The sequence below is a fragment of the Pongo abelii genome, chromosome 9, assembly GCF_028885655.2.
Source record: "Pongo abelii isolate AG06213 chromosome 9, NHGRI_mPonAbe1-v2.0_pri, whole genome shotgun sequence".
NCBI lineage: Eukaryota > Metazoa > Chordata > Mammalia > Primates > Hominidae > Pongo > Pongo abelii.
In genome coordinates this window covers 123553539-123566724 of record NC_071994.2, presented here as the reverse complement: position 1 = coordinate 123566724, position 13186 = coordinate 123553539, and the positions used below count along the sequence as shown (strand labels likewise).

General features: G+C 43.6%; 1 protein-coding gene across 4 annotated transcripts; it reads right to left on the bottom strand.

Moving 5' to 3' along the window:
• Positions 1-344: 344 nt before the first annotated feature.
• On the bottom strand, positions 345-8652 carry TLCD5 (TLC domain containing 5). Of its 4 annotated transcripts, none has more exons than XM_002822592.6 (3): positions 8445-8652; positions 6176-6375; positions 345-4048 (listed from the first exon to the last, which is right to left on the bottom strand). In XM_002822592.6, exons 2-3 carry the CDS (start codon positions 6372-6374, stop codon positions 3510-3512), a joined length of 738 nt encoding a protein of 245 aa, XP_002822638.1. In that variant the 5' UTR covers position 6375; positions 8445-8652; the 3' UTR covers positions 345-3509. The 4 variants fall into 4 exon arrangements, with proteins under 4 accessions (XP_002822638.1, XP_009245439.1, XP_063584308.1 ...); XM_009247164.4 differs by having other exon boundaries at positions 6176-6364; positions 8445-8531; XM_063728238.1 differs by having other exon boundaries at positions 6176-6350; positions 8445-8525.
• Positions 8653-13186: the final 4534 nt, after the last annotated feature.

Genomic DNA, 13186 nt, shown 5'->3' with positions numbered 1-13186 from the left:
TTAGGTATTGGTAGTACAGTCCTCAAGACAGGGCCTCCAGCTGTCTTCAGATGATGTCTCTGATGTCAACTCACTTGACATCAACATTTTCAAGACAAGTGTCCAAACAGGTGGCAGAACAAGAAACACATTAAGGTTCTTCCTCTCTCTTTTGGCAAACTGTTTTCTGTATGTCAATTGTTACCCCCCAAAATAAAAAAAAATAAGGGGAATGATGGATAATGAACAGCAGATTAGAGATATTCACTAGTAAGTATGAATACAGGTCAACATTTCTACAGGTCAAAAGGCTTTTTTTAACTTCTTGGCAAAACCACCACATAAATATAAAGACAGACTCTGGATTTATAAAAAGTTGTTTTACTTTTATAAAATTTAGTACAAATCTTATGGAAATATAAATCCTTCTTGAACAGTGTTCGTTATCATTACATAGTAATCCAGTGCAAATGAGTACTTCATTTTGTCCGAGTATACCACACATTAATTAGCCCTTCATTTACCTGTGGTTTCAGAACTTAGCATTGTCTTAACTGCTGAGTCATCTTCAGTTCACATTGTTCTCTCAGAAGTTTTTTCATAGTTGTTAGTAACAACATCAAGAAAAGCTGAAGTGAGGGATTCCCTTCTCCTTACCAATTATTCAGATTTCTCACCATTCAAAAAAACCTACATACAGTCCCATGAAAGTGTCCCCAAAACAACAAGATCTGCAGTCCCTTCACTTCTGAGGAGTAAGAGAGAAAAAGAATTGGTACCCGATTAAGCCTGTTCATTTGTCTGGTATGGAACAGGTTGCACTGTGCCAAAATTCAAGAGCCAGCTTTTTTCTTTTTTTTTTTTAAGCTCATGTGCCAAGCCACTCTTTTCTACGAGCTTTTGCTAAAATCAGCATTCCCCAGCATCCTACTTTGACCGCAATTTTGTTGGAAAGAAGCTTACCAGCATTTTAGGGGCACTCATCATAGAAAAAAAAAAAGCGGAGATTAAGCAAAAAAACAGGAAGTGGAGATGCTGTCAGATTATCTCAATGCCCAGCAAAACTCTTTAACCAAATGACATTCATTTTTAAAGACCCCCTGTTAACATGCATTTAAAGTTACTGTTTCCTTAACAGTGATGACTTTATACCATTCCAACCACTCCCTCATGCCTGGTTTCTGTGGCCAAGACCATTTTCCATTTTCAAGACCGCTCATGGCTGGGCACAGTGGCTCACACCTGTAATCCCAGCACTTTGGGAGGCCAAGAAGGGCGGGTCATGAAGTCAGGAGTTCGAGACCAGCCTGGCCAATATGGTGAAACCCCGTCTCTACTAAAAATACAAAAAGTAGCCAGGCATGGTGGCACACGCCTGTAGTCCCAGCTACTCGGGAGGCTGAGGCAGGAGAATCACTTGAACACAGAAGGCGGAGGTTGCAGTGAGTTGAGATCACAACACAGCACTCCAGCCTGGGCGACAGAGCAAGACTCTGTCTCAAAAAACAACAACAACAACAACAACAAAAAAAAACACCACTCATTACGTTAGATTACCAGTGGCCATGGAATGGACTGATGCTTCCTACTGACCAGCCTTGACTCCAGTAGCACCATACGCTTGCTCACCCACTGAGCTAATCAAACACCATTGACTTAAATAACATGGTAAAAATAAATAATCAATAAATACATAAAAACTTCATATTTCCATAAAAGCCCTACATTAAAGACCTCCATTAATAAAATGCCGCATAATGTATCTATGAAATATACTACAGGGTATTTCATTCATTCACAATAGGTTTAAACTCAGGCAAAGAAGAAACAAGTAACCTATCCAAAGTGAGTGAGTAGCTCTCCAAAGTGGCGAGTAGCAAAATTAGTTAAAAGAACCCAGGAATTCTCGATTCTTAACCCCTTGTTCTAAGCTTATATTCTTGCTTCTCTTGGAGACTGTCACACTAAGAATTATTATTTTTTTCCTTCCAAGACTGGCCTTGTTTTATTAGTTTGTTCATAGAGTGGTACCTTTTTAGTAAAAATAAGAAAAATAGGAGGAGTACTAAAAGGGAATGTATCTAAAATGAAAAAAAAAAATTAACCTCATCCCCCTGAGGCCAGTACACACTTTAAAGTCTTTGGCTCTAGTTTGCAATATGTACAGCAGAGCTGAAATCTAAACTGCCATCTCAAGCACAGTGGAATCCACATGATAAATCCCTATGGAATTTAGTCATAGCCTCAAATGCCTAGGAGATTAATGCACAAAAGCCCTGAGAACTGGCATAGTTTTCCTGGTAGGGCAGAACCCATATAACAGGACTCAGTAAATCTACCCACACTTCATTCATCTCAAATCCAAAGCCCTAACTCTATAGGTTTTGTGCAGAAAAGAGTTAACATAGCAGGCCTAAACTGCTATCCTTGGAGAGGCCTGATGACAGGGTTGGCCACTGGCCGGCATTTGGGAACTTAGATTTTGGAAGGGCTCCCACCATTAACTGATAAGGCTGGCTTACTGTGTCTGAACTGCTTGTGCAAACAATATGGCTTATGCTGAACACCTGCTTTCCTTTTGAGTCTTGAATTTTGCTATCTGCCAGGGAAAGGCTGCCTAGATGACCTGTCCTCAGTAAAAACTTTGGGCACTGAGTCTGTAATGACCTTGTCCAGTAGACAACTCATTCACATGTTGTCACAAATCACTGCTAGGGGAATTAAGCATATCCTGTGTGATTCCATTGGGAGAGGACTCTGGAAACTTGTGCTTGCTTTACCCTAGACTTTGTCTCAGGTGCCTTTTCCTTTTACTGATTTTTCTTTGTATCTTTTCACTATAATAAACCAAAACTATGAGTAAGACTATATGCTGAGTCCACTGAGTCTTCCCAGAGAATTACAGAACCTGGCAGTGGTCTTGGGCACCTCTGGCACAGTTGGTATAGGAGGTTCAGTAAGTAGCCCTCCCCCACACTGCCACAGTTTCACTCTCGCCCTCCTACGCCCCTGTTTAAGCGACCCAATTCCCTGATCTAATGTGCAGAATGTCAAAGGCGTGTCTCTTCCTGAAAGCCCCTCACTTTATAGTAAATGGGGTAAACTTAGATAAATTGCTACATGGAAAGCAGAAATAAGTGTTTATTGAAAGAGTTACTTCTCAAAGGAACAAGAAATAGCACTAATCTTTTTCGAGTTCCTTTCTAAACTGCCTGAACATCAAACCTCCCAGGGACAGGAGGACCCAGGGTCACCACAAATGAAAACAAATGCCAGTTGTACTCACTTCACAGTTCTGACTTATTCCCAACTACCACGGAGTATTCTCACTTTCTACAACTGTGCTACTGTAGAAGTTAGTGTTTTAATACTGGTATATGCTCGGCTTGAAGACTGACCAAACTGATCAATACATTTAGCCCTTTTTTGAAACCTAAGTTTGTTATAAGCGTAATTATGTTAACAGTCATATTTCCAACCTGGTTCTCATGGCTGACTTAACCCAATCCATAATCTGGAGCAAGCCTTGGCTAGTGTATTTTGAGATGTCCGTTGTGTTTCAGCTGCCGTTCCTCACTCCGCCTGCTTCTCCAGGCATGGTACTTCTTGATGCTCTTCCTCCATGCAAAGCGCCAGATGCTAAACATGAAACACCAAGACACAGCATACATCGCTACTCCCCCGGCCTTCACAAACCACTTAGGCGTGGGGGAGGCCATTTCACAGAAAAGGAGGCGAGCTCCCACACCAATCCTCACTCCTGTGAACAGAGCCACAAAGAGGAAGTCCACTACATCTCCAGTGAAACTGTGATAGTGCCCTGTTTCCCGGAGAAACCAGCGCATCTGTAGCAAGGGGTTGGTAAGCTCACTTCCAAAGAGGACTGCATTGACCTCCGTGCCAGACTCCCCAAGCACAAGGGCCATGATAATGCCCAAGATACTCAACGTGTGATGAGCCAGCATCAAGGCACCCTCAGACTGAAAGTAGATGCACCAGCCCAAGTCGAAGATGAAGTAGCCCAAGGTGAGACACAGGACATGAACTTGGAGAGGTGTATTGGGTGAGCCTGAAACAAACCAAGACAGAAGCAAATTGAGTGACTGGGAATTGTGTTACCTTGCACAGGGATCCTATGTTGTTGTCTTTCAAACCTTACTAGACACTAAAGAAACAAAAACAATGGCAGGCACATGCTTTTTAATGAGGACCAAAGAAAGACTAAAATATAAAATCTAAGTCTTTATCAAACTAAACGATGTTCAGACCCCAGGAAATGCTGTTCTGATGAATCAGACTTCAATGAGTTTGCATCCTTCAATGAACACAGGCAATAATCTCAGTGTCCTCTCCGTGGAACAGCATAAAATCCAGTTATTTTGTTCCTTCAATTAAAATCCTAAACTTTTTTTTTTTTTTTTTTTTTTTAACTCTGCTAAAGGTGTATTTCCAGACTCTTGAATCATTGTTTCCTGAATGTCAGATTTTTTTCTCAGCTTAATGGGTTACGTTATTGAACACTCTGGCCCTAACCCATCCTGAAAGTAGATTCTGGAGAGGGCCCCAAAAGTTAGTGTGTGCTCATGTCCAGGAACATAGGTTTTAAGGACCTGACATATTTGAAACCATTTAGAATCTTCATATAAAACACAAAGCTTAACAGTTGCTTTCATTAGTTTGACAGTTTGGGGGGGAAACTCAGAAATTCAGTAAGAGAAGCTAAAGAAATATTTTAAAAATTATATTCCAGGGGAGTTAAGGGCTGCATTGTGTCCTCCCTCCCCAAATTCATATGTTAAAGCCCTTAACTGGTAGTACCTGAGAATGTGAGTGTATTTGGAAATAAGGCCTTTAAAGAGGTAATCAAGTCAAAATGGGGTAATTAGAGTAATCCAATATGACTGTTATCCTTAAAAGAAGGGATTAGGACACAGATATGCATACACACACACACACACACACACACACACACACACACACACACACACACACACTATGACTGTCATCCTTAGAAGGGATTAGGACACAGATATGCATACACACACACACACACACACACACACACACACACACAATATGACTGTTATCCTTAGAAGAGATTAGGACACAGATACGCATACATAAACATACACACACACACACACACACACACAATGACTGTCATCCTTAGAAGGGATTAGGACATAGATATGCATACATACACACACACACACACACACACACACACACACACACACACACAGGTGACCATGGAAGGACACAGTGGGAGGGCGGCCATCTGCAAGCCAAGGACAGAGGCCTCTGAAGAAACCAAACCTGCTAACAACTTGAACTTGGACTTCTAGCCTCTAGAATTTTAAGAAAATAAACATCTGGTTAAGCCACCCACTCTGTGGTACTGTGTTATGGCAGCCCCAACCAATTAATACAAGGGGGTAAAATTTTTGCATACTTGGCCGGGTGCGGTGGCTCACACCTGTAATCCCAGCACTTTGGGAGGCCAAGGCGGGTAGATCATGAGGTCAGGAGATCGAGACCATCCTGACTAACACGGTGAAACCCCGTCTCTACTAAAAATACAAAAAAAAATCAGCCAGGCGTGGTGACGGGCACCTGTAGTCCCAGCTACTCGGGAGGCTGAGGCAGGAGAATGGCGTGATCCTGGGAGGTGGAGCTTGCTGAGATTGAGCCACTGCACCCCAGCCTGGGTGACAGAGCAAGACTCCATCTCAAAAAAAAAAAAAAAATTGCATACTTGCGAAAGTAACACTTGTACATCTAGTAACAAAAAGGATAAGGAACATCTCATCCTCAACATAGACATGGAAAGATGCTGTCTTTTGAATAGACAGTCAAGTAAATGTTGCAAGTTGCCAAAACTATGTATAATACAGTTCTATTTGTGTCTTTTCGGGGGTGGTAGTGGAAGATGTTGATACTGGCTTTATGGTTTTTATATTTCCGATTAAATTTTAACAAGCAATTTAAAATTTGTCTTAAAAGTAGAGAGTTACGAAAAGCAGAAACAACAGGTGACATAAACAATAACAGAGTTAAAAATGAAGAAGAATAAGGATTCCAATACAAAATTATAATGGTAATTAGTCTTCAATATTGTACAAATTCTGTGTAAAAGTCCCATGCTTCTAAGACTACCCCCAAATCATAAATCCCTAAGGGAAAATCCCCTACCTACCTGGGTGGGTAAAAGGCCATGGGCCATCAATGAAGCCAATATAAGCGGAGAGGCCTATAGAGAGAACTCCATGGGTGAAGGTGACCAGCCGGCAGCTCCACTCATAGCTTCGGTGCTTATTCAGGTGGCAGAAAGAAATATAGAGCGAGAGCCAGCCACACAGGCTGCACAGCACCTGCAGACACAGAACTAATGCCATCCTGTGATGAAAAGACCAAAACCAGAAAAACAAAGGATGCACCCTAAGAAAACAGCATTGGGTCATTTTGTGTATATGTCCTCATTTCTATTATAGAATAGTTCAAAAATATTGCCTTATCTTATTTTCCTTATCTACACAGCCAAGAATCTTCTATTTAAGTATGGCTGTATTTATCATTCCAAGTTCCTCAGAGATAACATGTTAGCGACTGGTGAATGTTGTAAACTGGAAACCAAGAACTGCACTCCAAGCTGGTAGGCTGACATCACATTTTATGATGTGTAAATGTCAATAATAACCCTCTAGCGATGACTGACCTTGGGCAATAATACACAGAAAATAAAGCACATGTATTAAATAATGTCTTCACAGTTCAAAAACCCCAATGAAACGCACTCATGAAAAAACAGAACACTGCCACGTTGGTTTCTGCTAGAGGTCACATGACACGTGGCAGTTTAATGTGGTTTTAAGCTGATACTAAATTCAGCTGAGGTTTGGATTTGGGTCACAGGTTCATCAGTCAAAAACAAAACTTGGGATAAACTTAAATATAGAACTAAACAAAGAGTCCAGACATCTTGGAGGTTGGGGGGAAATCCTGGCTTTATTCAGTTCTGAAATCCAACCCAAAGATTTGCCAAGAGTGAAGCAGAAGGATTCTAAGGTTCAAGAGCTGGGGAGTTTTTGTTGAGATCTAAAAATATCCTTAAGGCAATTATTCAGTTAAAAATGAAATGAAGCCAGAAAGCTGTACCTTGGAACTTTTACTGGTGACAAATACGTTAGGACAAGAACAACTATAACTGAGTCAATTCAGTCACACAGGACTAAAATCTAAAAATGAGCAAGATGTTGTTATTAGTTAGTATTCATTAGCTCCTCCATTGAAACATACAAATAAAAAGTCAAAAACATATCAGATATCTGCTTCATCTCAGCAGACATTTTCTGCATGGCTATGCTTATTGCTTAACCTTATTCTGACCAGTGAAATAGTTATCTGTGGACGTCAATACACAAGCCACTTCCCAAGAATGCTATCCAGAGAGGGCTTCATGAAGGTCAAGTTCTGTACAGCTTTCATCTGAAATCAGATTTCCATTCAAGAAAACAGTAGGTGTCCATAATAGACCTGGGTTCTAATTCTGTCTCTGACCCTAGAGAGACTAGCCATAAGAGTGTGGGCAAATCACTTTAACCTCCAGAACCACAGTTTAAAAAAAAGAAATTAAAGAAAAGAAAAGAAGGAAGAGGAAGGGGAGGAAGGGAAAGGAAAGAAAGAGACTAGGACTGAAGAACTCTACAGTCCGGTCCAGTTCTGACATGGAGTTCTGAGATAAACTTTGTAAAACATCAAGGCCAATTCTCAGAGTAAGGGCCAGAAATACAAAGTATCCCTCGTGAAGAGAACTGCCCTGCCTTATCTCCTTCTAAAGGCCGGGGTCACTGGCCAGTAATGCGGATCAGCTCATTTGGATATGCCTATTAGTATTTTTAGAGTCCTCTTCTCTGAATCCTAATTCCTTGGCAGAACAGAGAAGACAGTAGCCCATTTACAAACACTTAAATAAAAGAACAGACATTGGTAAATGGCAGACACAACTCTGTGACCTTGGGAACTCCCTGTGTGGGTTTCGGCTTTTTGCTCTTGGTTTTTGCCAAAGAACGGAAGGGCATTTGGAAGGCCATCGCCGCTCAGAGGTCCAAGGCTCCTCTCCTGGTTTCTCCCGTTCCAGGGCCAGACTGGCGAGGAGGAGCCTTGGAGCAGGCGTGGCTGGCGGCGAGCGCGGGCCCCGGGGCCTCGCAGGGACGGCGATCGCATCTCCGCGCGGCGGTGCCTGCGACGCTCGGCCACGCCCGGACCAAGAGCCGGAGCCAGGCACCGTTATCCCTGCATACCGCTGGCGCCGCAGCCTGGCGCAGGAAGGCCTCGGGCGTCCGAGGCAGGAGGAGGCCCGCTCCCCTTCGGAGGCCAGCCCGGGCCCTCTGCCGCCTCCTTCCCCACCAATGGGCCGCGCGGGCCCGGTGCCCACCCCGGCCGGGCGGTTCGCGCCGAGCGGTTACCTGGCGGAGCGTACCGGGAAGCCTCGGGCGCGCGGGCGCCCGCAGCTCCCGGCCCGGATCGCGGCAACAGGAAGCGGAGGAGCCAGAGGGGGAGGATGAGGCTGTGACGGAGGCGGAGGAGGAGCCGGGGTCTGGGGGCACCTGCTGGCTGGGAGGATGGAGCGCAGAGCCGGAGCCGGGCCACCGACGTTCCGAAAGCGCGCGGGAGGGTCCTCCTTCTCTGGCGGGGGGGGGTCAAGAGGGATCTAGCGGTGACGTGAGACCTGCAGGCCGCTGCTCTTGTTTAGCTGTTGTTGTTTGTTTAAATCATTATCCATTTCTCCCCTCCCCTCAATGGGACAGCTCATCCAATCAATTTATCGAGTACCTACTAAGTGCTTGCACCCTTACTAGGCATTGTGGGGGATGTAAGACATCGTTCTTGCCCTCGTTCTTGAATTTAAGTCGTGAAACAGGAATTGATGAGCAGGAAAGTGCTCAGGCCTGAGAATTAGAAGTTACAGTATTCCAGTGTCAGCCCTGTCGCCAACTTGGCAGTAAAGCATAAGGCTTGAGAGTGAGCCTTGCTTTGTATGTCTTTGGGCAAGTTACTTTTCTGTTGCCTCCCTTTCCTCGATCCTCAGAATGGGGATAGTAATAACACCTGTCTCATATGGTTATTTTGAGAATTTTTAAATATTACGTATGTAAAGTGCTTTGAGCAATGACTGGCACGTGGAAGTCATTACATAAATACCAACTGTTTTATTTCACTTTGGGTAAATCCTTTTCTTCTCTGGTTCTATTTTAATACTAAGCAGAGTAAGTTTGAGCGATAAGAATGGAGGCTCGAATGGGGTAAAGACGGTGTCTGCCTTGATTGATCAGGACAGGCAATCCTGGGTGCTGAGGAACCTAGACATTCTCAAAGGAGAAGACCGTTAGCAGAGGTGTGAGTGTTTTAGACTGTGCCTGGGGAATAGTAAATATTCTTGTTTTGGTCATTTATCTTACCAACCCTTCAAAGGTAAGGATGGCACTGGTTTCATCTTTGTTACTCTAGTACCTAGCATGAGGCAGGTACAGTAAATATTTGTATGTTGAATTAATGTGAAACAAGCCTGGGAAACTATCTTGGAAGCATATCACAGTTCCTAAAGTGTGTTCATCATCTATGCCACTTGGGAAGTGTTTTCAAATACCCTGTGCAGGCTGTACCTTGAATATTATGATTTATTAGGTCTGGTATGGGGTCCAGGGATCTGTATTTTTTTAAACCTGCCCAGGAGTCATCAGATGATCACATTTGATAACCATTGCTGTTAGAGTCCTTTAAATGCCTCTGATGCCAGCCTAAGATGCCAGGCTGAGATAGCTTATTATGTGGAAGCTCGTAATGTTATTGAACAAGGGTATCATATTATCACGCTCTCCAAGCCCTTGCTACTCAAAATGTGGTCTATGGACCAGCAAAACCTGCATCACCTTGGAGTTCATCAGAGACTCAGAATCTCAGAACCTACCCCTGGACCTACCAAACTAGAATGTGCATTTTAACAAGTTCCCCAGTGATTCGTATACACATTTGGATCGTAGTTCTTAACCTTGATAGCATGGTAGGATCACTTGGGAGCTATTTAAAATCCGAATACCCAGGCCACACTCTGAAAAAAGTAAATCAGAATCTCTGTGTGTAGATATCAATCAATTTAAAAGCTCCCTGGGTGATCCCAATGTGCAACCAAAGTTGAGAACCCCAGCTCTAGCAATACTCAATTAAAATCAGTGTAAGATGAATTGGAGAAGGCCTGTTACACATGTGTTAGGATAGACCGGATAACAGGTAATGATAGTCTGGAGAAGTAAAACATGGAAGGCTCCACTTCACTGAATGGAGAGTATGCAGAGCTCAACCTCTTCCCCCATTTGTTTTTGTTGCAGTATTTTTTTTTCTGGTATCTGAATCTGGACTTTCTTCTTGCTGCCATCATTTCCCACAAAAGTAGAGTACAAGCCTTCAGGAGTCTAAAGGCTGAGGGGGCAAGGGAAAAGGGAAGGAGCCAGTTCTTCGTAAAATATTGGGCCTTTATCCTAGGGTGACTGGGATTCTAGGTTCAAGCTTCATGACCTGGGATTAAATTTTGTTGATGTATCTATCTTTGGCCACAATCCCTGTTCCACCAAATCAGATCCTTGTCACCGGTAGCATCCCCCAGAAATTCTGGGCTGTTAAGGAGAGCAGGGGACAGGAAGCTCTCCACCAATTTAATAGCAATGAGAATAATAATCACAATAATAACAAATAACACCTATATTGCCCTTATTAATGTACCAGGCATTGTTCCAAGCACTACATATATATATATATATATATATATATATACACACACACACACACACACACTCACTTAATCCTCACAAACAATTCTATGGGATGGGACCTATTGTTATCTCCATTTTACAGGTGAGAAACTGAGTCATGGAGCAGTCAAGGCTTTCCCAAGATGACACGGTTAGTAGGAGGCAGAGTAGGGTACAAACCCAGGCAATATGACTCTGGAGATCATGCCTGTATGGCAGATGCACCTGACAGCGGTAACTTAAGTATACCCTGAGAATGACCCTGTGTGGCAGATGCACCTGAATGTGTGTCTAGTGTTCCAAGAGTGGCCAACCCAGAGATTCATTCCTTATGTATGAGGAACATCTGAGCCCCTGGCCCAGCCCTTGGAACATGGGCCATACAGGGGGCTGAGGCCCTTTGTTTTGGATTAAATGAAGGTTGCCAGGTGGAGGTTAGTGGGAGGGTGTTAGATGAAAGTGCTATATAAACTGCATGCTTTCTGCAGGCAGTAATGGTTCTCCTGTCCAGCCTGCTGCCACTGGATCCCTCTTATGTAAGATCCCCTCAACAAATCCTATGTCGCATTTGTTGGCTCTTGGTCTCTGGCCTCTTGAATCTGGTGCTATCCCTCCTGAAGTTAATAGGGGTCTGGCATGACAATGCCCTTAACCACTGTGATATGCTGCCTCCACTTACCTAAAAATTCCTACAGGTTTGCACTGTATTCTCCTGTATTCACAACTCCTATCTCAGTGAAGGGCGTTAAAAGTTTGGAGGGAAAAAAAGGGAATTTTATATTTAAAAAACATAACTGCCTGTTATGCGCTAGTCACAATGTTAGCCACAGGGATACAGAAAAAAAAAAAAAAAAAAAAAGCCTCAACTGCAAGGAGGTCCCCCCACAGAAGGAAGAGGCAGAAGAGTCAGCAGGTGAGCTATGGTGGGGCCACACAGAGCACACGAGGAGCCCTGGCAACCTGGGAGCTCCGGCCAGGGTTCCTGCTTTGAGTCCTGGGGTTAATAAACTCAGTCTCTGAGTCAGACCAAAAGTCCTTACTTTGTCTTAGGAGCGCAGAGCTGGGCCCACCCGTTTTGAGTCAACTAAATATCAAGTATGAAATACAGTTCGGCTGGGCGCGGTGGCTCACGCCTGTAATCCCAGCACTTTCGGAGGCCAAGGCGGGCGGATCACGCGGTCAGGAGATCTAGACCATCCTGGCTAACATGGTGAAATCCCGTCTCTACTAAAAAATAGAAAAAATTAGCTGGGCGTGGTGGCGGGCGCCTGTAGTCCCAGCTACTCAGGAGGCTGAGGCAGGAGAATGGCGTGAACCTGGGGGGCGGAGATTGCAGTGAGCCGAGATCGTGCCACTGCACTCCAGCCTGGGCGACACAGCAAGACACCATGTCAAAAAAAAAAAAAAAAAAAAAACAATTTGAAATGTAGCAGCAACAATCTTTTTTTTTTTTTTCCTCCCTTGGCAATGACTGGTGGTCGCCCTTAGATTCTCTTGTCCCTAGTTAGATGCTGAGGTGGCGAATCAAGCTTCAGTTAAACTTCCCTGGAATTATAGATTTTACAGAATCATGCAGACATGAAAGGTGACCTTGCTCACTTTCAGGCTTGATTCTGTTCAGCAATGTCCAAGTTAGTTGGCAAGGAAAGCTACTGGAGTCTGAACAGGCTACAATTCTGTTTATTTTTCGTAAAAAATCATGGGCAAATGGATGAAAATCCAAGTTTTGGACAATGCAGAGGATCAGCTTTCAGCACTCACCTGAGTAGGATGTCAAGGTAGCCAGGACCTCTGTAGAAAAGGGTCAGCTCTAGCATCCATGAGCATACAGGGAGGAATGCACGCATGCATGTGTATGTGTGCAGAGATATGCACAGATGGGCTCATGGGTGGTGGAGTGGTCCCCTTAATTACTTAAAGTACTGCCGAAGGCTCCTCTTGCTGTCTCTTTGCTACATACCTGGCCCCTTTTAACTAGATATTTTCTTGAGAAAGTAAACATTACCATTAGGCCTTCTCCCACTTCATGACGTGAAATAGGAATTTTTTAAGCCCCATTCAAACATCAGGGAGCGATTAACTCTTGATTATTAATATTTAGGTTTCCTGTGTGGATATTATTATTTGCAAGAAGTGTTTAATCCCAATTTTAGTTTTTCCCCATCAGCCATTACATTTTTGAAGGGCCTCTCTTTCCCACAGGTCAGCGTTTACCTCAGCAATGGTAACTATTTATTATTTATTTTATTTTTTGAGACGGAGTCTCGCTCTGTCGCCCGGGCCGGAGTGCAGTGGCACAATCTTGTCTCACTGCAAGCTCCAACGGTAACTATTTAAATTTGTATTAATCTAAGAAAAACCACAAGAATAGGTTTGCTGCCTTTCAACCTCCTCACCAAAAG

What these genes read in the sequence shown, in the direction of transcription:
- TLCD5 (XM_009247163.4), bottom strand. Translation starts at nt 6,440, where the DNA reads ATGACCCAATGCTGTTTTCTTAGGGTGCATCCTTTGTTTTTCTGGTTT. An exon ending in ATGGCCTTTTACCCACCCAG is followed by an intron (nt 4,049 to 6,175) that starts GTAGGTAGGGGA and finishes GGTTTGTTTCAG; the next exon opens with GCTCACCCAATACACCTCTC.